This window comes from Mustelus asterias, chromosome 10, assembly GCF_964213995.1.
Source record: "Mustelus asterias chromosome 10, sMusAst1.hap1.1, whole genome shotgun sequence".
Taxonomy (NCBI): Eukaryota; Metazoa; Chordata; class Chondrichthyes; order Carcharhiniformes; family Triakidae; genus Mustelus; species Mustelus asterias.
Window position 1 is genome coordinate 79,661,886 of NC_135810.1, and position 25,775 is coordinate 79,687,660.

Consider the following 25,775-nt stretch of genomic DNA (forward strand, 5'->3'; position numbering starts at 1 on the left):
TTAAAGAAAAAGTAGCCAAACAAATTTATTGAAGTACTGGCATCAGGTTTTTAATACCTTTGAATAATTACCCCATTAGCTTTGTGGGTTTAAAAGTAAACATTGTTTGCTTGATGATCCATTGTTTTCTAGGAACTGAACTTCAGTGAACTTCCTTCACTGTCACTTTATTACTGGGACAGTCCCTAGGATGAGTACATCATTTCAGAGAAATAGGCAAGATAAATAATTTAGCAGCTTAAAAAGCACACTTTTTAAGTAGCCCATTTTACTATTCTGTAAGAACTTTAGTCTCATTTAAATTAAACAGATTTGTATATGATGGTGCTGATGTAAACAGTAAGAGATAATCCTCCCTCCAGCAATAGGCATGACAGCATATCTGGTGCAAGGTGGACAATACCAGTATACACATTTACCAGCATAGTGGTTACTGTGTTAATCAATTGGTATTCACAGTCAAGCAATGCATTGCTAAGTTGGAGAAACATCAAATTTTTAAAAATCCATAAGACTATACGAGTCAATTTTGAAATGTTGAATTGTGAAAAAACAAAAAAATGCACTACTTCTGAATATTAACTGGCACTAGGATGTACAGGTCTGTGAAAAGTACATCCCAAAACACTACTCTACATTTTATTTCCAAGATAACAGTAAATCAGTAGCTTTTAGTGTTTCTAGACCAGTCATACTGTTCCAGTCATTAGACATCCCCAGGTACCACCCCTAGAGGAGATTATTTTGGGGGAATTTGGAAGAATCTGTTGAAAACCGAAGCAAAGGAAAATAAAGAACCACTACACTCATGCTTCAATGTTAAATTCTGGGTATTTAGGTCACAACTTTCTTTACACGAGATCCATTGACAAAATTTCAATTTGTCTTTTAGACACTAAAGAACATAAAAGAATTTTGTTTATTCAAGGTCCCACAGTATCACCTCCTTACAAAAGCTTCAATTAATCTATAGCATAAGAGTGCTTAGTTCAGGCTAATTTACAACTTTATACTCTAGAGAGTCAAATATATAAAGATAATACCACAAAATAATCTAATACTGTACTGTTAGTACAGTAGACCAATTACTCAGTGATGTGGTTACTTACCTGTGTTGACTAAAAATTAATAGTCAAAACCACATACTTGCTAATCCAGTGCTGATTAGTTGTCCCATATGCAATTCTGATTATACATTTTCTCCACCTGAATCAGGTGTGTACGACTATATCTCACTTTGTTCTTAATGGGTGTAAAATAAAACAAATAAAAGCTTTTGGAAACAGGCAAATCATTCTGTGGATACCTCGGCAACATTAACTGAACAATTTTGAACATACATTTGTACCACTTGTAATGCTCTATTACATGGGCCTTGTAGTGGTGCTACTGTTATTACCATAAACCCTGAGCATACAGGTCTAGACTAGCACCAGTACCTATTGATATACTATATCACAGAAAAGGTGCTACATAGTTACAATAACATGACGAGGTTCAGTAAGTTTTTGGTATGGTACCAGAGCAACAAGTGTCTGATACAATAGCATACACTTTCTAACAATTGAAAAACGCATCCATACACTTCAAGGCCTTTTACCTACAGTCACCCATGAAACTGATGACGATTTCTGTTTCTAATGAAAATCTATAATTTTTTTAATGTGCTTCATCAAAGTACTTTATGAAGTTATAAACAGATATCGCCAAAAGCATTAAGACTCAAGACTGGACAAAATCCCAACATTAGGTGCCGTAGTCAATGAATACATAATAAAATGCTTAATACAGATGCAACTTGAAAACCTTCTCCCCACTTGTAACACTGAAAAGTCTGTAGCTAGCATAAAAGATGGCTTCTGACAAATACTTTACACTTCATAATTAAAGGTGTAGTTTGGTCGGGTAGCAAAACATTATTGCTCTCCCTTTAGTTCTCTTTCACTCCAACTTGTTATGATGACTGCCTTGCCTTCTGCCACTCAACAAATTCATCAAGAAGCACTGGCCCTAAAGAGAAAACAAGTTAAATTACAATTTTGTTGTGGCTATATTAGAATAAATGCAAAATCCTATTTACGGGAAAGAAACTTACATGCACCATCTTCATCATAGTTGCTTAGGTCTGCAAGTACAGTTCTGCTGAACTCCAATACATTGAACCACTGATCCTTATTCATAACTCTGTATTTTGATTGCTGCAAAGAATTCATATGCTATTATGAAAAACATTTACTTAGTAAACCTCAGTTATTTAATTATTACATTTCAAGTAGTTGGGATTTTTTTGCCGTGATTTGAGTTTTTAAAGAAATAACAATTTACCTCCAAAAATTGGTAAAATGCAGAGAACAGAGCCCACGTTCTTCCCAGGAGCAGAGCTAACATAGACTTAGCAGTATCAATATCAAGGCTACGTTGGTCTTTATCCTAAAAGTGAAAACAGATGTTTTGAATTTATGACATCTTTCAAAAATATTAAGGAACAGTCCAAAGATCCACGCAAGGGAAGAATATTTGTGTGCGTCTTACCCTAGCAAAATCGAAGGCATATCTGTAAATTTGTTTGAAAGCTGACAGATCATTCAGTTGTGAGCGCAAATAGTCAAATTTGCTCTGCAACCTTTCTGTGCAGTCACATCTAGGTTAAAAGAGATACAGAATTAGAAATTTTCTAAGAACAGATGCAAAAGATAACCTGGAAGCTAACATACAGGCTTAATGGTATTAAGAACAAGCTCAAGCTTATAGTTAGGGAAAATGTATGTAGGGCATCACAGTTGAACACAGGAATGGACTGTTACTCATTCAATTTATTCTAGAACAGGCACAATCACAGATTTCTTACTGTAATGAGGTCATTCCTTTTAGCCATTCTTCTTTAGTGAAAAATCCCATGTTCTGAGCCTCTAGCTTCCACGCTAATACTAACATGATAATCTGCAGACCAAAAAAGGTTAGGATAATTTTTGAACAGAGGTTTTAGCAACAATTTTCAGCAGCCATCACAATCAGATCCAGAGTTTTTTCTCTCCCCCTCAAAGTTCTACCGCTTCAGTATAAAGTAACTAGACTTGATTCTTAAATTAATGTTTCCATGAATAAAACTACATTTAGGTTTGGTCTATATTTGTATAAAGCTTATAAATTGACACTTGCAAATTCAGGTCACAGCAAGCCAGTATGACAGAATCTAAATTAGTTTACTTTACACTGTTTTTTTTTAAAACCACAAATAGGTCAAAGCCAAGAGAAAAAGGAAATTGCTAAATTATATGTCTCCACCCAACCTTCAGCTACATACATTAAAATCTCTCCATATGCAGTTTTAAATTATGCTTAGAAAATATCAGAAAACAAATTATTTGGTAATTATCTGCGCAAGTTGGCTGTTGCATTTCCCTCTGTTACAACTGTGATTACACCGAAAAAAGTACTTTAATGACTGTAAAGTATTTTGGACATCCTGAGGTTATGAAAAGTGCTCATATGCAAGTTCTTTCTTTTTTAACAGAGGGAGATACTATTGTGGGGAATATGTTAGCCAAATTCAGACAAGTAGCCAATGTTGTGGAGCTGGTCCGTGAAGCAGTGGTATTTATAAAAATGAAATTCTTGGACTGTAGGTGTTTCTTCCTTAACATTTCCCCATCTTTCAGTCCCTGTATTCCAAATCTTGTTCATTCAAGATGATAACATGAATATCTCATTCCACAAAATTGTGCCTTGGCTATAAACTACCAGAAACAGTTAACTCAATAGCTTCCCAAGCTGCCTGGCCGTATCTTTGGTCCTGGATCCTAATCAGAAAAATCAGTGCTCAAACGTTGCTGAAAAATGTAATTTCACACTCCCGACTGGGATGGAAGAGTGAAAATGTCACTGAGCATCATAGGCAGCCTGAAGCTGCTGCGATGCTTGAGCTGAGCCAAGTCTGTGGAGTCCTCTTGACACCAGAGATGGTACCAGGTCAAAGAGATTTACAATATCTGATCCACGACTGAACTAGTACTGCTAATAATCTAGTTCACAAAAGTAGATAATTACGCTTAGTGTACTACATTCATTGCCAAATTAAACCAGTTCATGGATTTTTGTGCCATCAGATTTTATTTTAAAACCTATATAGTTGGCATGTTTGCTATTAAAATAGGCACAAACTGCCTTACTGCAAGTCTCTAAAGCATTTGAATGAGTCATTGCATACATTGCGATTGTGGAATAAAAGTTTGATTGTTGATACAGTAACTGCAAAGGACTTCTATTTCCTCGAGCAAGTATGTTTTTTAGCATCACCATGATCAACAATACTGATAAGGATGCTCTACAAAATCAAAAATTAGAGCACCATCTAAAGGATTGCATGTTTCCTGCAAGTTCAAGCACCAGTATTGTATTAAGACATTGCGGTAAACATAATTTAGTGGGAGATGATAAACCATGCAGACAGCTGCCTAAAACTTTAATAATAGATAAGGTTATAAGTATATTTTATATTAAGCAGCACAGAAAAGAAAGTGATCAAAAAGTAAATATGATAAAAGTAATAGCACAGAATTCAGGGCCAAGCCATTTCAACACCTGCCTGAAACTTTAATAACAATTAACCAGTGTAAGTATAGATTACATTAAGCTGCAGCAATGAAAAGTGATCAAAAGTAAATACAAGGAAATAGCACAGAATGTAAATCTTGAATTCAGGTTAGAAGATGGTGATCTGGCTCTCCATTACATGATGTGGAGATGCCAGCGTTGGACTGGGGTAAACACAGTAAGAAGTCTAACAACACCAGGTTAAAGTCCAACAGGTTTATTTGGTAGCAAAAGCCACTAAGCTTTCGGAACAGGCTGTTCCTTTGTCAGGTGAGTGAGTCTTTACAGCTAATCAAGTCTTCAAGTCTTTAAGACTTGATTAGCTGTGAAGACTCGCATTCCAATCATTATTCATGTAAATTGAGTTTGTGTCTTTGTGCCCTGTTTGTGATCTGAACTCCCACCCACCTGACGAAGGAACAGCCTGTTCCGAAAGCTAGTGGCTTTTGCTACCAAATAAACCTGTTGGACTTTAACCTGGTGTTGTTGGACTTCTTACTGTGTTCTCCATTACATGCCAATGGCTACAGGGTCACATTATGTGCACACAAAAAGATGAATTGTTAGTGTTACTGTGTGTATCTATCATGTCACGATAACAACTGGCATTTATACAATGCCTTTAATGTAGCAAAACATACCAATGCGTTTCAGAAGGGAGTTTTTACATGAAGCCACATTAAGCAATATTAGGACAGGTAACCAAAGGTTTGGGTCAGAGTTAGATTTTAAGCAACATCTTAAGTACAGGGGTTTGGGGAGGAAATTGTAGAACATTGGGCCTCAGCATCTGAAGATGTGGCTGCTAATTGCAAATGATGTTCATATGTTAAATTATTGGACAAGGAAAGACAAGAAAAAATCAGCAGAATATAGCAAATTAACTTGTTTTAACAATTTTTTGAGGTGCTGTTCAAAACATTTTTCTCCAAATGTTTCCAAAAAGTGTATAAAATACTATTCCTGTGTGCTGTGCACTTAATTCAAGCCTCAGAAACCTGGACAATAAGTAAATGTGGATGTCAAGACATAGGCTGAAAATTTCTTAGACAGACCACAAGTCAAATGAAGTGCTCAAAATTGCAAAAGTAAAAATAACTGATAAATGTGACATTGGGAAAGAAAAAGGCCAGAATTTTGGCAATTTGATAAGAGCTGAAAACCTACAGGGCAGAGTGGGGGGCAGTAAAAAGAGGGGTCAACAGACAGACTAGCATGATGCTTCCTGACAGCAGATCCCTTGGTCGGAGCAGCTACGAGCAGCAGCAGTTCGTTACAAAAGCGAGAATTAGAGATGTCTTGAAATTTTGAGGAATAGGATGCTTATCAGAATTGCCGATATTGAACTAAAATTATGTGCTGTAACATGCTCATTTCAGCTATTCATCCAGGCAATCTGATAAGATGCATGTCTGCATAATAATGCATCTTAGGGAAATTACAAAATAAAAATAAAGTAGGCTATAGTACATGAAATGCATTTTCTAGGACATTATTTTCTTACAACATGGGTCCACAAAATTTATGAATGCATGGCTTGGATAAATCCTCAAACAGCTTTTCTTTGACAAATAGCCAGTAGATAAACGCATACCAACATATTTTGTTTAACATTTTTGGATTAAGGCAACAGTCAGGGTAGCCAGCAACATGCCACACTCTTCTGGTCTATTTCTTTTGCAAAAGTTAAGAAAATCTTTACGTTTTCAGAACACTATTAGCTTTTACCTTTTTAGGGCAAGATATTTGGACTTGCGTAGTACTAGGTAAGTGAAATGCAATTTATAAAGATAGAAATTCATCTAAAAAAATGGCAGCACATCTACAAGCATCACAAAAGGCTCAACACGAAATTAAAAATCTAACTACTGACTCCCAAACTAAAAAGGAAAACTCCTTTACTGTAATTAAAAGGAAAATCACGTACTATAACTAGAACCTACATTTCGTACAAGTAACTTTATTTAGCAATTATTTTAATTAACTGTCATTTCAGTAATTGTTGACTTCCAAAAAGGAATTTAAACTTACATTTTCAGGCTCCACGCCTATATCTTCACAAAATTTTTCCATTCCCTCAGGGCCAACAACTTCATCTGTTCCTTGAAGAGAGAATGGGAATAAATTGTGTATTCTATCCAAATCTCACTTCTAAAATGATTGGTAGTCATGCATGAAGTTCAACTAATCTTTTAACCCGCATACAGGGCAGGTTTCATTCTTCTTCCAATGTGATTACTAGAATCCTGTAAAGAAGCAACTGATGCATATGGATAAAAATCAAATCAGCATCAAGTGTGCATGTGACTCTCTCAGAAAGGGAAGCCAGCTCAGTGCAGCAATTAATTAACCTGACCTAAATGTAGCAGTTTCAGAAGTAACAAGCGCAAAAACTTCAATAGATCAACATTTTGAAGAAATTGACAAACATTTTAGCCAAACTAAACTAATCCGACAGGTTTGAGTTACCCTCTGCCTTTTCCTGATTTACAAATGTCAATCTACTCAAGTTTTCAATGTTTCTTGAAACGAGCTTTACGTCAGTCTAAATACTGTTACTACAAGAACAGGTCAGAGGCTGGGAATCCTGCGGAGGGTAATGCACCTCTTCGCATCCCAAAGCCTGTCCATCATCCACAAGTCACAAGTTAGGAGTGTGGTGGAATACTCTCCACTTGCCTGGATGAGTGCAGCCCCATTAAAATTCTAGAATCTCAACACCATTCAGCCCATTCATTACCTTAAACATTGACTCCCTTCACCACCAATGCATGATGACAGCAGTGTGCGCCATTGACAAGGTTACTGCAGCAATTCACTATGGCTCCTATGAGAGCACCTTCCAAACTTGCAGTTTCTACCACCTCTAAGGGCAGGTGCAGCAGATGCATGGGAACACCCCCACCTACAAGTTCCCCTCCAAGCCACACACCATCCTGACATAGAACAAAATTGCCTTTCCTTCACTGTCGCGGGGTCAAAATCCTGGAACTCCCTCCCTAACAGCACTGTGGGTGTACCTACACCATATGGGACTGCAGTGGGGTTCAAGAAGGCAGTTCACCACCATCTTCTCAAGGGAAATTAGGGTTATCCAATAAATACCAGCGGCCTATTCAATGATGCCCACATCCTGCAAATGAATAAATAAAAATGGATAAAACATGGAATTTTCTTGAAATTGGATAATGAACTAGAACGTTCTAGCCTGTTGCCAGCAAAAATTACACAAGATCGCTTGAAGAAAACCCAGACCGAAAAAATAAAACTCACATTGAAAACTAAAATTCCTAAGACTCCTTGTGAAACAACATTTGTGGCATATAGTTTACACTCTGTCAATCTTTACAAAGCTCGAGGTTCCAGGAGGTTCCACATGGCATTAACTTAGTTTTCACAATGTGTACAAAATAACCAATTCCTATGGGCTTCAGTTACCTTGTGAGATTGTACTGCTAAAGCAGATTTGAGACAATTTAATACTGCAACAATGTAGCTTATTCTAGACATTTTAAAACAAATTTAAAAATACACCAATTGCCTCAAACCAGACCTATCTTTTCGATTGGATAAGTTCTCGGTCTGCCCATTCCAAATTAGCATATACAACGACGGGTTCGGACAGAAACGTTATTCCCAATCTATCCCTGAGGGGACTAGTGGAAACAAGTTGTTCAAGAGCATATGATCTATTTTATTCCCTTCTCAAATCGCCGTGAGGTCACAGAATTGTAGCAATCAGTGCAATAAACTCATACAGACAAAAGCAAAATACAATAGATGCTGGAAATCTGCAACAAAATCAAGAATTGTTGCAAATATTCAACAGATCAGCTAGCATCTGTGAAGACAGAAACAGAATTACTCTTTCAGGTCATTCATCTTTCATTAGAACAAGGAAAAATTAGGAATCTAACAGGTTTAGAGCAAGTGAAAGACGGTGGGTTGGAATGACTGGGAGAAGGGAAAAAAACAAGAGGTAAGGTCAGAGATAGGGTAGAAGGTAGGTGAGATCAGATGAAAATAGGGATGATACAGAGTACAGGAATGAGATAGAGAATCTGGTGAACTGGTATGGCAATAATAATCTCTCCCTCAATGTCAACAAAATGAAGGAGATTGTCATCGACTTCAGGAAGCGTAAAGGAGAACATGCCCCTGTCTACATCAATGGGAACGAAGTAGAATGGGTCGAGAGCTTCAAGTTTTTAGGTGCCCAGATCACCAACAACTTGTCCTGGTCCCCCCATGCCGACACTATAGTTAAGAAAGTCCACCAACACCTCTACTTTCTCAGAAGACTAAGGAAATTTGGCATGTTAGCTATGACTCTCACCAACCTTTACAGGTGCACCATAGAAAGCATTCTTTCAGGTTGTACCACAGCTTGGTATGGCTCCTGCTCTGCCCAAGACTGCAAGAAACTACAAAAGGTCGTGAACGTAGCCCAATCCATCACGCAAACCAGCCTCCCACCTATTGAGTCTGTCTACACTTTCCACTGCCTCGGCAAAGCAGCCAGCATAATTAATGACCCCCACGCACCCCGGACATTCTCTCTTCCACCTTCCTCCTTCAGGAAAAAGATACAAAAGTCGGAGGTCACGTACCAACCAACTCAAGAACAGCTTCTTCCCTGCTTCTGTCAGACTTTTGAATGGACTTACCTTGCATTAAGCTGATGTTTCTCTACACCCTAGCTATGACTGTAACACTACATTCTGCACTCTCTCGTTTCCTTCTCTATGAATGGTATGTTTTGTCTGTATAGCGCGCAAGAAACAATACTTTTCACTGTATGTTAATACATGTGACAATAATAAATCAAATCAAAGATATGCAAGGCCAAAGGGAGTGATAATGGGACAAGTAAAGAAACAAAAAGATGTTTACCAAGGAGTGAATAGCAGGATAACTGCTGTCCAAAAGGTAAAGGAATGAGAGAGAAAAGAAAACAAACATTAAAAATAGAGGCAGAAATTATGATCTAAAATTGTTGAACTCAACGTCAAGTCCAGAGGCTGTATAGTTGAAAGATGAGATGCAGTCCCTTGAGCTTGCGTTGACATCATTGGAGCACTGTAGCAGGCCAAGGACAGAAAGGGCAGAGTGGAACAAATGGAAAATTAAAATGACAGGCAGCAGGAAGCTAGGGTAATGCTTGCATTACCCTGAACAGAGGTGTCCAACAAAGCGGTCATGCCGTCTGAACAAAGAACAAAAAAAAGTGCAGTGCAGGATCAGGCCCTTTGGCCCTTCAAACCGATGTTGAATTTTGTCTCACCAGTGTAGAGACCACATCTAGTGCAGTAAATGCAGCATACTAAATTGAAAGTAAATTGCGATTTCACTCGGAAGGAATCATTGGGGTCTCAGAAGTTGAAACGGGAGGAGATAATAGGGTGATGCTTCGTCTGTGCTTGCGGGGAATAGTGCTGCATGAAAGAGGTGTGGGGGCTGACTAATGAGTTGACCAGGTTATCACAGAAGGAATGGTTCATTTGGAATTCTGGGAGGAAGGGGAAGATGTATGTGGTGCTGGCATCACATTGGAGATGACGGAAATGACAGAGAATGACCCATTGAATATTGAGATCGTGGAGTGGAAGGTGAGGAAAAGCAGAACCTTAAAGTGAGGTGGGGGAATGGTCGAAAGCATAAATGTGTGGAAGAGAATGGACAGATCCAGGCCTGTCAACCACATTGGGAAGAATCCTTGGCTGGTGTAAAAGGTTAGCACGGCCAATGTACCTAACCAGCACATGTTTCGGACTGTGGGAAGAAACTGGAGCTCCCGGAGGAAACCAACACAGACACAAGGAGAATGTGCAGACTCTGCACAGACAGTGATCCAAACCGGGAATCGAACTCAGGTCCCTGGCGCTGAGGCAGCAGTGCTAACTATTGTGGCACTGTGCCATCCCCTAAACATGTTGGAAGCGCTGGTATGAAAGGCTGCTTCATCAGAATAGTTGAGGTAGAGATTAAGAATTTTTATTTGATTTGTCACATGTATTGGTATACAGTGAAAAGTATTCTTTCTTGCACACTATACAGATAAAGCATACCATTCATAGAGCACACAAGAGAGGGAAAGGAGAGGATGCCGATTATAGTGTTACAGTCATAGCTATGGTGTAGAGAAAGATCAGCTTAATATGAGATAGTTCCATTCAAAGGTCTGATGGCAGCAAGGATGAAGCTATTCTTGATTTGGTTGGTACGTGACCTCAGACTTTTTCCTGGCGGATGAAGGCGGAAGGGAATATGTCCGGGATGCGTGGGGCCCTTGATTATGCTAGCTGCCTTTCCGAGGCAGCGGGAAGTGTAGACAGAGTCAATGGATGGGAGGCTGGTTTGCATGATGGACTGGGCTACGTTCACAACCATTTGCAGTGTCTTGTGGTCTTGATCAGAGCAGGAGCCATACCAAGTTGTGATACAACCAGAATGGATGCTTTCTATGGTGCATCTGTAAAAGTTGGAGAGTTGTAACAGAAATGCTGAGCTTCCTTAGCCTCCTGGGAAAGTAGAGGCGTTGGTGGGCTCTCTTAACTATAGGTGTGGAGGGACCAGGACAGGTTGTTGGTGATCCAGACACCTAGAAACCTGAACTGGGAAAATAGAATGGAGTCCCTAAAGGAAACAGGATGTGAGGAGGTGTAGTCAAGTTAGCTGTTGCAGTCCATGAGCTTAGAGTGATTATTGGTTGATGGCCTATCCCAAGAAATGGAGATGTAAGTCAAGGAATGGAAAGGAAGAGAAGGCAAGCAGTTAGGATGGACTTTGTGAGGGTGTAAGAGGGGAAAAACTGGAAACAAAATTGATGCAATTTTCCAGCTCAGACCAAGAGTAGGAAATGTCACTGATACAGTTATCTATGTTATGGAAATAGAGGTGAGGTAAACACAAGTAGGAATGGAACAAAGAATACACCACATATCTCACAATGAAGCAGGCATAGGTCGGACCCATTTGTGCACCCATAGCAACACCTTTTATTTGGAAGAGGTGTGTGCAACTGACAGTGAAGTTGTTAACCATAAAAACAAGTTCAGCCAGGTGGGGACTCCATTCAAAGGTTCAGATCACCCTGAGCTTACATATGATGCATCACGCAATAAATCTGAGCTGAAAACATATTTCTATTCATTCAAATCCATTTAAATGTCTCCACCCCTCATCAAGCCCACTTCTTCTATGAGACACCATCTACACTCTTGATTCCCCTTTCCAATCCAACTCAAATAACTAACCTTTCATCCTAAAACATTCAAACGTGGCCCATTCTCTTAATTCACGTTGTTTACATCAACCTTCCAAAAGTGCTACCCTGCTTTCTACTCCCAGAAAGACAGTGATACATTGCTTGAAAGGTTTGCTGCTGCTCATTAAGGCCTTTCAGACAAAAAGCTTGTAAGCATAAATAGGGGGGCATTAATTACTTGACTAGCAACCAAACCACAGACTGTTTAGCAAAGTAAACAGTCCACCATGGATTTTACTTGGGGTTTGAGGGATGGTCAATCTGAAATGTTAAATCCATTCCTCCTTCCACAGATGCTGCCCAACCTGCTGAGCATTTCCAGCAATTTTCTGTTTTTGATATGGAGTTTACTCCATTACTTTATTAGGTGGTTAAGTGTTGGCTGCCCAAGATCAGAGATTAAGCACCCATCCCACTAACTACCATCAGACAAAAAATAACAGCCCAGAACTGTGCCAACCATGGCCTTAATTAGCTGACAGCGCTACCTTCATGAAAACAAAAATGATGATGAGCAATGATTTAAAGAGCCCTGATATAATGCTTAGTAATATTTATCTTTTACCCAGTGGAGAATTGAAAGTTTCATAAGAAATTAAAATCAAAAAATCACTATAATGACAAAAAGAAACAAATACTAACCAAGCAATTAATTCAAATATAATTTTCAACAGAAGCTGCACAGCACATGATGCACACTTTTATAAAATATTCAATTAGATCTTTCACTAATTTTAGTTCCTGATTTCAAAGCTCAGGAGATGATTATAAGAGCAAGTGTTTTGGTTCTAATGCCAGTGATTTGCATTGGACTGCAGCGATTCAAGAAGGCAGCTCACCGTCACCTTCCCAAGGGCAAATGGGGATGGGCAATGAATGCCGGCATAGCCAGCAGAGCCCACATCCCTTGAATTGATAAAAACAAAAATCTACGATTCATTCAGTATCCAGAAATGGTCATGTCATGGAATCACACTATACAAGTTTGCTACTTACTATTACCAATTTCTAGTAGTATTCAGCTTTCCTGGGCTGTATTAATGGACCTTTTTTTTATTCCTTAAGCTGAACCAGTTGAGGCAGGAAGGAAGCATTTCAAAAGACAAGTCCAGGTTTCTGCTGGGAAGGCTAATGAATTCCGATAGACAACCCAGCCAACAGAATAAAATTGAAATACTGAAGTACTGTCATTTCTATTTGTTATAAACAAAATAGAGGAAAGCAGAACGATTAACACGCTTTTCATACAGAAAATCTAATCTTAAATGTTCGTACAAAAGAAACTCAAATAATTTGACAAATAATCTAAATGCGATGGAAATAAAAATGCGCTCACGTAGCCAATGTACCAAGGTTGCCCTTTTTACAGAAAGGCATTTAACATCAAATATAGGAATACATTTCCCCTCTCACCTGCCAAACCCAATGTATTAACAACTAGGAAAAGGTCCAGCTGAAATTAACACATCTCAACAAAGTAGCAGAGATAGGAATCCGGATCATTCAATTTCACAATGCTGCATTAAGTCAACAACAGACACAAATAGCTGATTTATAAGGCAAAGGAGGAAATGAGGATTGAAATGTCAATTTTTTGAAGTTGTATTCGATTTGAAATGCTTAATGTTGACACTTAGTACAAGAAACATGAACGTCTCAACTTTGAGAATAAATTCTGAAGAGAATGTGCTGCAAAAGGAGGTAAAATACAAGAAATAATTTCAAGCTCCCATGTTAGATTGGCAATATATTCTGAGTCCAATGCCAATCTAGCTAATTTATCATGTTAACACAGAAGTTAGCAACAGGTGGGACAAGACACAGTTGCACTTCAATGGAATGTCATATGTACATATATCAATTAGTCAATCTAAACAGTCAATGCTACAGCATTAACTTATAACTGTATTTGGAGTTGGTAAATTGCTAACCACCATCCTCCCACCTACCCAAAGTTGGGATTTTCAACATATTAGAATAGAGGTATTGTACAGAAGTCTATTTCCCAAAAGGGAGAGGAAGAATTTATCTGAGGAAGAGCCATTTGCAGAATGCACCAGCACATTTCCTAACATTTGTTTAGAATGCCGCCAGTAGAAACCTGGTATCAGGTTGCTTGCTCACCCTTGGTTGCTGCCCATACATAGTCCAGGGACGGGAAAATACTCTCAAACTAAGTTAAAACATAAAACATGTATTATCTCCAGAATGCCGTTAGACATCTTTTGAGTATTCACTGAAGTGTTAAATAAAGATAGAATTTGTGGTGCCATGTTCAATATTTTCTTAAGGAAAGTGTAATGTGGTTTTGTCTAAAACCTGTCACATATGATAAGCTATAAATAACCATATCATGGAATAGAACAGAATAGAGTAATTTACAAAGTTCTCAAATCCTTTACATATGGGAAACATATGCATAATTTGTTCATTTTCTTTTACATTGTTAGGGCAACTTGTTTCTTTTGGCTAAAAGCCACTTAGCATTCATGCACTTCAATAATGATGTTCTGGTTGGTTCCTGAGCTTAGTGGGGAGATAGGAGGGGCGGGGGCTTAATTTTTTGTGGAAATACAGGATAAAAACTTGAGAGAGTAAAAATGTTCAGGTTACAAAGAATAAATGTGCTTTTCTTATCAAGGTCTGCAATGATATGAAATGCAGCAGACCTTTGGCAGAAATGCTGCATTGCACTAATACAATTTATTCATTTCCCATTGCTTCAACAGACTTTAGAACAATATGTTTTCTTTGATTCATAAGCAAATCCTGTGGGGATAAAGGACTGCTGTTTAAACTGCTGCCTGCCCATATATTAAAAATGTTTTCAAAATATATTGCATAATTACATATTTAAGACCTTATCATAAGTTCTTACCTGCATATTCATAAAACCAAGCTAGGCACTTTTTGCTTGAAAAACTGTCATCATTTATTAATCTAGATGCCGTCTGTACTCTACAGAAACTTAAAAGACAAAAACCGATCAGGGAACCATTTTCAATAAAACATAAGCTTAACTTTAGTCCTTGCCTTCCAAGCATTCTGGTAATAAAATTCTGCAGCTTTTAGCACGATGGTAATTGTTTTTCCAAACACTTGCTATTCAAAACATCTCATTCTTACATAATTAAAAGGAGAAGAATTAATATCAGAAAGATTAAAACTAAAATTTGCCAGCAGCAGCGTGATCAAGTTGTTTCTCAAGCTCAGATACATTTTTTGCATACATAGTTAAATATACATTAGGCACTTTCAGATATAGACAACCCTTATAAAAAAAATTTGCCCAACCAAAATACAGCACAATTCCATGCCAGCCTATTATGTGAATTAGTTTGAGCTTCCCAATGAGAACAAGAAAGTGCTAACAATGTACTCAAATATTTTTTTACAAAGTAATCAACCGAAAACATTGTTCGACCTCAAATTACCAATGTCAGCATTTTTACACTCAAAACAACCAACTTCTTCCTAGGCTTACAACATGCTTATATTGAACACATCAAATGGAGAGATTGAAAATTCTCCATACTTTTTTTTCATATCCGTTCATGGGATGTGGGCGCTGGCTAGGCCTGCTTTTATTGCTCATCCCTAATCGCTCTCAAGGTGGTGGTGGTGTGCTGCCTTCATAAACCGCTGGAGTCCATGTGTTGTAGGAACACCCACAGTGCTGTTAGGGAGTTCTAGGATTTTGACCAAGTGACAGTGAAAGAATATCGATATAGTTTCAAGTCAGGATGGTGTGTGATATGAAGGGGAACTTGCAGGTGTTGGTTTTCCTATGCATCTGCTGCCCTTGTCCTTCTAGGTGATAGAGGTGACAGGTTTGGAAGATGCTGCCAAAGGAGCCTTGATGAGATCCTGCAGTGCATCTTGTAAACGGTGCACACTGCTGCCAATGTGCATCAGTGGTGGAGGGAGTGAACGTTTATTGTGGTGGATAGGGATCTATTACAAACTGAAATGTCTTTGAATTTAGTCTTGGGTCTTTAATTGCATTAAAGTCACTACATAAATGCAAGTTGTCACAGTTTTAAAAACCTTAAATAAGACACATATCTGTAGAGGCATTCAATCTATAATAATGCAATGAAAAGTCTAAATTTTAAACCCATTTGAGTAAACAAAATATTGGAAAATATTAGTGCAGAAATCCAACCAAACAAAAAGTCTTAATCCAAAAGGTACCCACCTGCTTATTCGACATTTTTTCATGCTGGCGTCTTCTGACCCTGAAGATTTTCTCTTTTTCTTAACAGGCATCTTGTGGGCACACCAAAAGACAGAACAGGTGCACTGAGAGGAGCTATCTGCAACAGTTTACAGCTTAGTCAGTTACAAACTTAACACAGCCTCTTACTCCATAAACTATTGAGGAACATAGGAACAGAAGTTGGCCATTTAGCTTCTTGAGCCTTCAAGATGATCATGACTGAACTCAAGATACCCAACTTGGTTCCCATATCTCTTAGCGCCACTGATAGATTTTTGTTAAACAACCTTAGATTTGAAATTAACTATTGATCTAACATCAATTGAGATTTGTGGAAGAAGTGTTTCAAACTTTTATCCCCCAGTGTGTAGAGTATTTCCTAATTTCACTCTTGAAAGATGTGGCTCTTAATTTAAGACTGGGGGTACAGTCCTAGACTCCCCAACCAATAAATTTAGCTCATAGAAACTTTGATCAAACCAATCCTTTATTTTAGCTCGAGTATTCTCTCCTTATAATGCTAAACATTGAAATCCAAGTATCATTCTGGTCAACCTACGTGGTGTTTCCTCCAACATCAATTTACCCTTGTTTTTGCGCAATGCCCAGAGCTACTCAGTACTCTAGATATGGCCTAACCAGAGCTTTGCATAGCTGAAGCATGCCTTTTACCCCTTGTGCTCTATTCCTCTAGATATAAATGACAGTATTACATTAGCCTGTTTTATTATTTCATACTTGCTCATGATATTTTAATGACCATGTCACTGGATCCCACCCCATTTGGGCTGTTTCCAGCATGTTATCTGTTAAAAAGTATCCTGTTCTATCCTTTTTTGGGTCCAAAGTGGGTGATGCCACATTTGCTTCAGTTTTGCCCATTTATTTTCTGCAAATTTCTCACCACCCTTGGTAAATCTCAACCTCTATCTCAACTCACCATGCCCTTCTTTTCCTCAAGTTCATTGGCCCGTAACAACTTCATGTCACTCCATAGTAAATTACCTTCGCTTAAAATGGAAAGTGACCATCCTGACTCAGGCTGAGTGAGACTGGAAAAGTGAAGCATGGCCATGACTTTAGTAGTGAAGTATAAAAGGAGTGGATGAAGAACGTGCCCCCTTTTTACAGCATTAGCAAGTCAGTTGGAAGGTCCCATTGAAAGAGAGAAGGTAAGCTTCTATGGTAATTGACTATGATGTGAGGGTTTGGGCATGGGTGTTGTCAAACATCAGGGGTGTGTGGGCAGAGACATGGGGCTGGGCTGGGTCAAGGGGCTTTGGTTGGTCTTGGTCAAGTGGGGGGAATACTATGGGGGGCACCTGGGGTGGTTGGCCTGGATCAGGCGGGGTGGTTGGCCTGGATCAGGCGGGGTGGATCGGGATGTGGGGGATGTCCCTTGCAGGACTCAGTCTTTAAAATAGTTACTCTGAAGTGAGAAGTGTTTTTATCCTTCTAATTCTTTCAGAATAACTGACTGCAAAACTGGCAGAACCACCCAAAATTAGTGATTTACAACACTTTGTCAGATGGCTCCCAGCATAGTGCATTGGTTAGAGGAAACTTTTGGACAATTGCTTGGTAAACCCTTACATAGAAACTTCAAAGAGGGATTCTCCAGTACATCTTTGAGGTAGCCCCCAGTTCCGATGCTGGGGAACCAGGAAGCTATGGCATTGTCTTCCAAGCTTCCCCAAGTCAATCCCAGAGTAAACTCGCCAACCCATTTTCACAGCCACTTCCTTGACCTTGCCATTGCATGTAGTCTTGCTAGTCCCATTTTATCTGTACAAGACTATCACTGATCACTTCCTTGTACCATTCACCACACACATCCCAATCTTATCCTGCTTCTGTCTCATCCTTGGGAAAAAATTATCCTGTAATTCACTTATAACTGCACTCTCAAAATCCCAACTATCCAGCCTTCAGCCCTCTGTCAACCACTTTTCCGCAGCTACTGATTTTCTCAACTGCATCCTGATCTCCACCTTTGATGTCCTAGTCTCCAATAAAACTTTACTTGCTCCACAGAGGCTATTTGCCAATACTGCCCTCATCTCAGCTTCCTTATGTCCAAGGGACACAGACTTGAAAAGACACGATGGACATCATGGGTGGCATGGTGGCACAGTAGTTAGCATTGCTACCTCACAGCACCAGGGACCCGGGTTCAATTCCTGTGTGGAGGTTGCACATTCTCCTCGTGTCTGCGTGGGTTTTCTCTGGGTGCGCCAGTTTCCTCCCACAGTCCAAAGATGTGTGGGTTAGGATGATTGGCCATGCTAAATTGACCCCAATGTCAGGAGGTGAGCAGCCTAAATATTTGGGTTATGGGAATAGGGCCTGGGTGGGATTGTGGTCAGTGCAGACCTGATGGGCCAAATGGCCTCCTTCTGCACTGTAGGGATTCTATGAACTGATTTAGCCATTCACTGTCAGATCTGGCTGGACCACTTGAACATCAGTCGGGTCCAGCTCTTGTCTGCTGAAACTGTTCACTGTTCTAGGATAATTCTGGAATACAAAAATAATCCCTAGTTTATTTTTTTCCTCTGACAAACTGCAACTCCTCTTCCCACCACACTCACCTCCAATAATGGAACTCACGGACTTCTTTGTCCGAAGATTGAGACATTCTGTTCAGCTACCTCTGCCACATCCCTCCCTTCCACTAACCAACCTGCTCAAGCTTCCTTTAAAACTCACCCCACCCTAGCCCTGAACTTGCACCTTTCTCTTCTACCTCTGCCAGGCCCTCTCCAACTCATCTTGTCCTTGAGACTTACCTCCTATTGCCTTGATCGTATTCCCACTAAACTGATCAGCCAACTTCTCTTGGCCATGTTAGCCGATATTGTAAATGATTCTCTCACTTTAGGTGTCGACGTACTCTCCTTTAAATCTGCTGTCATCACCTCCTCCTCAAAACAATCAACCCGTGACCCATTGGCCTTGCAAACTACAGTGTCATTTCCAACTTCCCTCAAGTCCTTGAATGTGTTGTCACCTCTCTAATCTGTTCCCATCATTCGTGGAACTCTAAGTTTGAATCCCTCCAATCAGGTTTCCGCTCCTGCCACAGTACTGAAACAGCTCTTATGAAGTCACAAATGACATCCTGTGTGACTGTGACAAAGGTAAACTTTCCCTCCTTATCCTTCTCAACTTGTCTGCTGCTTTTCACATGGTTGTCACACCATCCCCTGCCAACACCTCTCCACCGTCATTCAGCTGGGTGGGATTACTCTCAATTGGTTCCATTCTTATTTATCTAATCATAGCCAAAGAATCACCAGCATTGCTTAGTTTCAGTGACAATATAATCATTACGAACTGAAGGGGCCCAGGACCACTTCTGCTTTGTCACCCCCTGTTGTTCCATCATTTCCATTTGCCAGGATGCTCGATTCCCCCCCCCCCCCCCCCCCCCCCCCCCGAGTTTCTGTATGCATTTTATGTTGTTTCTTCCCTTTAGTTGTCCATTTTTTGGAAAGCGTAGCTCTTGCCCATTAGGAATATAAACAGGTTCTGCATCACAAATTCTGTTTTGATACCTCCAATACACACCTTCTATTGTTTTGCCCATTAACAAATGTTTGGCACGGTGGCTAATAATGCTGTCTCACAGCACCAGGGACCCAGTTCAATTTTGGCCGTGTGTGGAGTTTGCACATTTTCCCCACGTTTGTGTGGATTTCCTCCGGGTGCTCAGGTTTCCTCCCAGTCAAAAGATGTGCAGGTTAGGTGGATTGGCTATGCTAAACTGACAGAGATGTCCAGCATTGGGTGGATTAGCTTCAAGAAATGCGCGGGGTTACAGGGATAGGACGGATGGGGGTTGGGCCTGGGTAAGTTGCCCTTTCGGAGAATCAGTGCAGACTTGATGGGCTGATTGGCCTCCTTCTGCATTGTGGGGATTCTATGAAAACAGACTTACCCAGTTTATCCAGTGGGAAATCTGTCTCATCTGCCTGAAATCAGCTTACTTAAAAATAGAATCTTAATAATTGCTTCTTGTTTCTCCCTTTAACCATGTTAAATTTGATCACACTATGAATGCTATTTGATGAATGTCCATGCATCATTAGATTGTTAATAGAATCTGGGTAATTACTCATTCAGAAATCTAACAGGGCAGGTCCCCTTGTTGGCTCTTGGACATCCTGCTATTCCAGACATAAGAAACTCACTACTTTTCAGAGATCTACTTAGCCTAATTGATATGAAAGTTAAAGTCCCCAATCAAAACCACTTTGCCGTTGCCATGTGCTTATCTAATCATTTAGAGAAGCTATCATTCGCAACTACTAGATATCCTGTACGCTACTCTTGCTTCAGTCTCAAGCCCTTTCCTATTTCTCAGTTCTACCCAGAAAGTCTCTCCTGCTTTCTTACCACTTATTATATCCTCTCATCATAGAAGTGATTTCATCCTCAGTCACTAAGGTTACTCCCAACCACTCTGCCACTTTCCCCATCTTTCCTGTCGTGCTAAAAGGCTAGTCCTGCGTCACGCAACCCTGCCTCAGAGGGTATGACATGGTAGCCATTATTAAACTGAATTTTCACCTGCAATTTGTTAAAACGCTTAATTTAGGCCACAGACCCCAATCTATCATTCTCCTGTAATGTTTTATTGATATTTCTTACTTACCTTGCTCTCCTGGTTTAATAATTTTAGATTTTTACCTTTATCTGTGGTGCCACAGCCCAGCTTCTGTTAACTCTTCTCTTTGTTATCATAGAATTATCAGCTATCTTACCACGTGAGCTCTCTCCATTCATTCACCTATCCTCACTCCCAATCCATTTACTAATTTTAAAAAGACACTAATTTTCTTGTGCTCTCCAAACAGTGCCTTTTGCCTACACTTCCTTATGTTGTTAGCTCCAGCAGGGATCATATGATTGGATCCACCCCCTCCAATATCCTTTCAAGCAGATTTAAGATGCCGCTCACACTGGCATCAGGTAGGTAGCAGATTTGACCTTGTTTACAAAGAATGCTATCTGACCCTATAATTATCGTATGTCCTGCAAACTACCACTTTAGCTTCCCCTCTTGTCCCTCCTCTTCTGACAGCTGGAATGTTTTTACTGCACTTACCTATATTTTGATCACCGTGGCCATTCAGATCTTCTGTCAAATTCTAAGGCAAAGACAACAGGAAAAACTAGTGATAATAAACACTTCCCAATGGCATTATAATTACACACATATACATATTTTTTTAATTTAGTGCCACAAGTAGGCTTACATTAACACTGCAATGAAGTTACTGTGAAAATCCCCGAGTGGCCACATGCCGGCACCTGGGCGGCACAGTGATGAGCACTGCTACCTCACAGCGCCAGAGACCTGGGTTCAATTCCCGGCTTGGGTCACTGTCTGTGTGGAGTTTGCACATTCTCCCCATGTCTGCATGGGCTTCCTCCCACAGTCCAAATATGTGCAGGTTAGGTGGATTGGCCATGCTAAATTGCCCCTTAGTGTCAGGGGAACTAGCTAGGGTAAATGCATGGGGTTATGTGGATAGGGCCTGAGTGGGATTATGGCTAGCGCAGACTCAATGGCTGAATGGCCTCCTTCTGCACTGTGATTCTATGTACACTGAGGGAGAATTGATAATGGAAGGAGTATTAACTGTTCAAATCAACTTGTAGGAGGATGAAAAAAATCGTCCCAATTTATCGCTAGATCCATCAGTTGAGCATTCCCATCACTCTTACTGTGCTTCCCTGGCAAAACGTTATTGCTGTATATAGTCACTTCAAATGAAATGAGGGCTGCCTGTGTAAAATATGAATGTATTAGAACTATTTAAAAAGGCAGAAAATTGAAATCAGAAAGTTTGCAATTTTTAATCTTTTGACATTGATTGGAACACTAGAAAATGTCTAGATAACATATATAGAAATGCATAACAACTTGCAAATATTTGTATTAAAGATTACATTTCATTACTCTTCACTAATGAATTAAATAGAGACAAACTGTTCTCATTGGCAGCAGAGTTGAGAACCAGAGGACAGTGATTGGCAAAAGAACCAAAGGCAACACAAGAAGAATCATTTTTCTTTGCAGTGAGCAGTTAAGGTCTGAAATGCACTGCCAGAAAAGGATGGTGGAAGTAAATTCAGTCATGACTGACAAAAAGGAAGTGGATAAGCAACTGAAGGGAAAAACAATTGCAGGGCTAGAGGTGGGGAAATTCAGGAGAGTGAAATCAGTTAAATAGCTCTTGCCAAGAGGGGCAACACAGGCTGAAGTTTGTGCTGCAACTATTCTGTGATTCTATTTTATGACAGTTTTCAAGGTAACGTAACTGGACATCAATCTTTCCAATGAGCCTGATCCTGTCCTCAGCAAAACTTTTAATTATATAGTGCCTTTGATATAATAAAACACTTCCAGGTGCTTCACAGGAGCATTATAAAGCAAAATTCGACACAAAGCCACACAGGACAATATTAGGGCAGATGGGCAAGAGCTTGGTCACTAAGAGGTATGTTTAAAGGCATCTCAAAGGAGAGAGAGAGATAGAGAAAGAGGGAAATGCAAGGAAGTAGTTCCAGAGCTAGAAACCTAGACAGCTGAAGAAATGGCCACCAATAATAAAGCAATTGAAATCAAGACACTCATGAGACCAGAATTAGTTAAACTCATATCTCAGAAAGTTGTAGTGCAAAAGGAAATGAGTGGAGGCCATGGAGGGATTTGAAAATGAGGATGGGAATTTTAAAAAACAAGGTGTTGTTTGACCAGGAGTCAATGAGGGTCAGGAACCACAGGGGTAATAGGAGAACAAGAATTTGTGCAAGTAGGGACACAGGCAGCAGGATTTTGGATGAGTTGGGTTACAGAAGAGGACATAGGAAGCTGGTAGGAGTTTGTTGGAATAGTCACATCTAGAAGTAACAAAGATATGGATGAGGGTTTCATCATCAAGAGTGAGATGATTCAAAAGTGGGATTTCAAGCTAATCATGCACCCCTAATTGTTTGTAGTACAGTTAAACTGAATTTAAAATTTTCTGAAATTAACTGATTCAGTAGAAGCCAGGGAATTAAGCTTGGACCTTCCAGGTCTTTATGGACAACAACATATGAAGTGATGCATTTACAGTGTTCTCAAAATATCGGATACATCAAAAATCTAATCAAACAGGAGCTTGAGATGACTTTTTAAGGCTATAGTTATTTGCTAACTGCAACTCACTGGCCAGAGAATTCTGTTATTATTCACATTGAGGAAATCTCCCAACTCCCTCCCCCTCTCCCTCAATCCTAAAGAAAATAAGTTTGGATGCTAGAACAAAACAGAACTACATGCTGTGCAATCAAAGACTGGAAAGTATATCATATCCCATTTTAGCCCCAACCGATTTAAAAAGATCTCTTGGAAAAAAAACACCGAGAACGTTATACAATCGTTGACCTATTTAGGTTAAAAGAGGAACAAAACTATTTAAATGGGCAGCCTAACACTCACCAGTCGATTGAATGTCCGAGATATCTGATGAAAGTCTGCCAGTATGAGCTAGTCTCCAACTAGAAAATATAAGTATTAAAACACAATGACAACATTTCTGCTGAAATATCCTTCATCTAGAAGAGGCAACAACTCTGGGCTGCATCGGGCATTTGTTTTTCACACTACGAGAAACGTTTACAGAAACTTCACAAGAACGGCTTCGTTTTTTAATGCTGTAAATTACTTCATCGGAAAACAACCCCAGTATGTGACAAAATATAGGCGAGGAGGTTAATCAAAACAACACAGAATCATGGAATCCCTACAGTGCAGAAGGAGGCCACAATGATTCAAAAAAAGTCTACGAAAAGGGTTCTGGGCAATTTGGCTACATTTTCTGTTTAACCTTTTCACAAATTTGATTCCCAACCTCTAGGCCAGACATTTATACCTGGGCCTATGCGACCAAAAAAAATAAAAAAAGAGTTTTCAACTCGAAACGAATTCCCTCACAAAAACATGGGGCATCTTCTTGAAACATTAAAGAAAGACGGAGTGAAATCTGGCGATGAACTCTCCCCGCAGTTGGGCTGACGGTGACACACTACGCAGTTTGCAGCCACCGAACCTCCCCGGGACCAGGAGGAGCTGCAGGCGGCGGAGAGGGAGGGAGGCTCCGTCCGTCCCCTTCAAATACTCCACCCCAATATCCAGACTGCGGCCAAGATCCAGATCGTTTAAAAAGGGAAATGCGAATAAATAGCAAATCAATGCTAACCACCCTGGGCAGGGGTGGGAGAGAAGAGGGTGCAGAGATTGGGATTCAGATCCAAGTAAAAAATAAATAAAATCCCCAAAGTTACTGAGATTCCGCCCCGAGTCGCCGCCAGGATGTTTAATTTAAGGATTTGAGGGAGGAGATAATTTTTTTAAAAAATCGATTTTCACTTTTACCAAATGCCCGAATCACCCGGCGCTGGGTTTCGCTGTGGAGTTAACAACCCGCCGACTCTCACCAACATCTGATCAGACACCCGGGTCAGTGCTGGGGGGGTGGGACTGTCCCTCAGCTCCTGACAAAGAAACGGCCTCAACACCACCACCACCACCCTCTTCTCCTCCTCCACCACCACCACCCCCGGCGCCAGCTGATCCTCCTCCGCCTCCCTCAGGAACCAGCTCCTGGAGAGGGCGATGTACACCCTCCCCGCCACCCCCGGACACTCGCAGACAACCTCTCCCGGGGGGGGGGGGGGGTGCAGTAACCGGGGCGGCGGGGAGACACAATCTGGGGATAGACGCATCAATGGTGCGGCCCTGAGGGCGGGGGGGATACGCGCCGGGAGGGACCCTGGGGTTCCCGGGCGGTGGAAATCCCAGCCTCCTCACCCACCCCGTTCACGGCTCGAGATTTATGAGGAGCTGCGGACACCCGGCACCGAGCAATGAAAGCGCTGTTGCTGCTGCCGCCGCCGCCGCACCTTCCACTCCTGCACACACACACACCCCAGCTCCCGGGCTGCTGAGTACGAAGCGACTCCAGTCCCGCGGTCCTGGATCGCCGCCCCCCAGCTCCTCCCTCAGCCCCACGCCGTCTCCTCCGCCGCCGCCTCAGCAGCTCCAACTCCGGAACCGGCTCGACCAACTACTTCCGGGGGCCAAATGGCACCCCGGGGGTCGGCTCACCCACCGCGAGATACCACGCACTGAGTGGTGGGGTGGGGGAGGGGGGGAAGCGGGGAAAGGGTGAACAGTGTTGGGAATAAACTGCGGCGGATCTAGCACTGTAAGACTTGTAACTGAATAAATTATCTCATAATCTACAGAACGGAATGCATTTTAGCAAAAGTTGTTGTTTTACAAACAAATAAAGGCTCCAAATAAAGTGCACCCCCCCCATTCATCAATGTGAGATGCCGAGTTCGGATAATCCACATGTCAGTCATGTGGAGGTAGAGCCTAAAGATGTAAAATGAGATTAAAGTGTAAATTCGCCGCAAACTCTGACAACGCATGTATCCTATAGCTACTATTACTTAGTTATCAGTATCATCACATTCTCATTGGTGATGTTAGTCCCACAAATAAAAATGACTTGTTGCTATTCACAGCTCTCCCCCCCCCCCCGGCTCCCATTCATATTCTTTTATCTGTTCCCGAATGGACTGCTCCGCCGGCATTTGCGCGAGGCTGTCACTGCCGCTTGCCCTTTAAAGGGA

General features: G+C 40.7%; 1 protein-coding gene across 17 annotated transcripts; it reads right to left on the reverse strand.

Moving 5' to 3' along the window:
• dcun1d5 (DCN1, defective in cullin neddylation 1, domain containing 5 (S. cerevisiae)) lies at nucleotides 1-25,216 on the reverse strand. Of its 17 annotated transcripts, none has more exons than XM_078222009.1 (11): nucleotides 25,063-25,216; nucleotides 23,575-23,633; nucleotides 21,190-21,232; nucleotides 16,059-16,176; nucleotides 14,739-14,827; nucleotides 6,625-6,695; nucleotides 2,849-2,940; nucleotides 2,533-2,641; nucleotides 2,326-2,430; nucleotides 2,096-2,198; nucleotides 1-2,010 (listed from the first exon to the last, which is right to left on the reverse strand). In XM_078222009.1, exons 4-11 carry the CDS (start codon nucleotides 16,127-16,129, stop codon nucleotides 1,955-1,957), a joined length of 696 nt encoding a protein of 231 aa, XP_078078135.1. In that variant the 5' UTR covers nucleotides 16,130-16,176; nucleotides 21,190-21,232; nucleotides 23,575-23,633; nucleotides 25,063-25,216; the 3' UTR covers nucleotides 1-1,954. The 17 variants fall into 17 exon arrangements, with proteins under 17 accessions (XP_078078135.1, XP_078078142.1, XP_078078148.1 ...); XM_078222016.1 differs by having other exon boundaries at nucleotides 16,059-16,172; nucleotides 25,063-25,203; XM_078222022.1 differs by having other exon boundaries at nucleotides 14,739-14,818; nucleotides 25,063-25,203.
• Nucleotides 25,217-25,775: the final 559 nt, after the last annotated feature.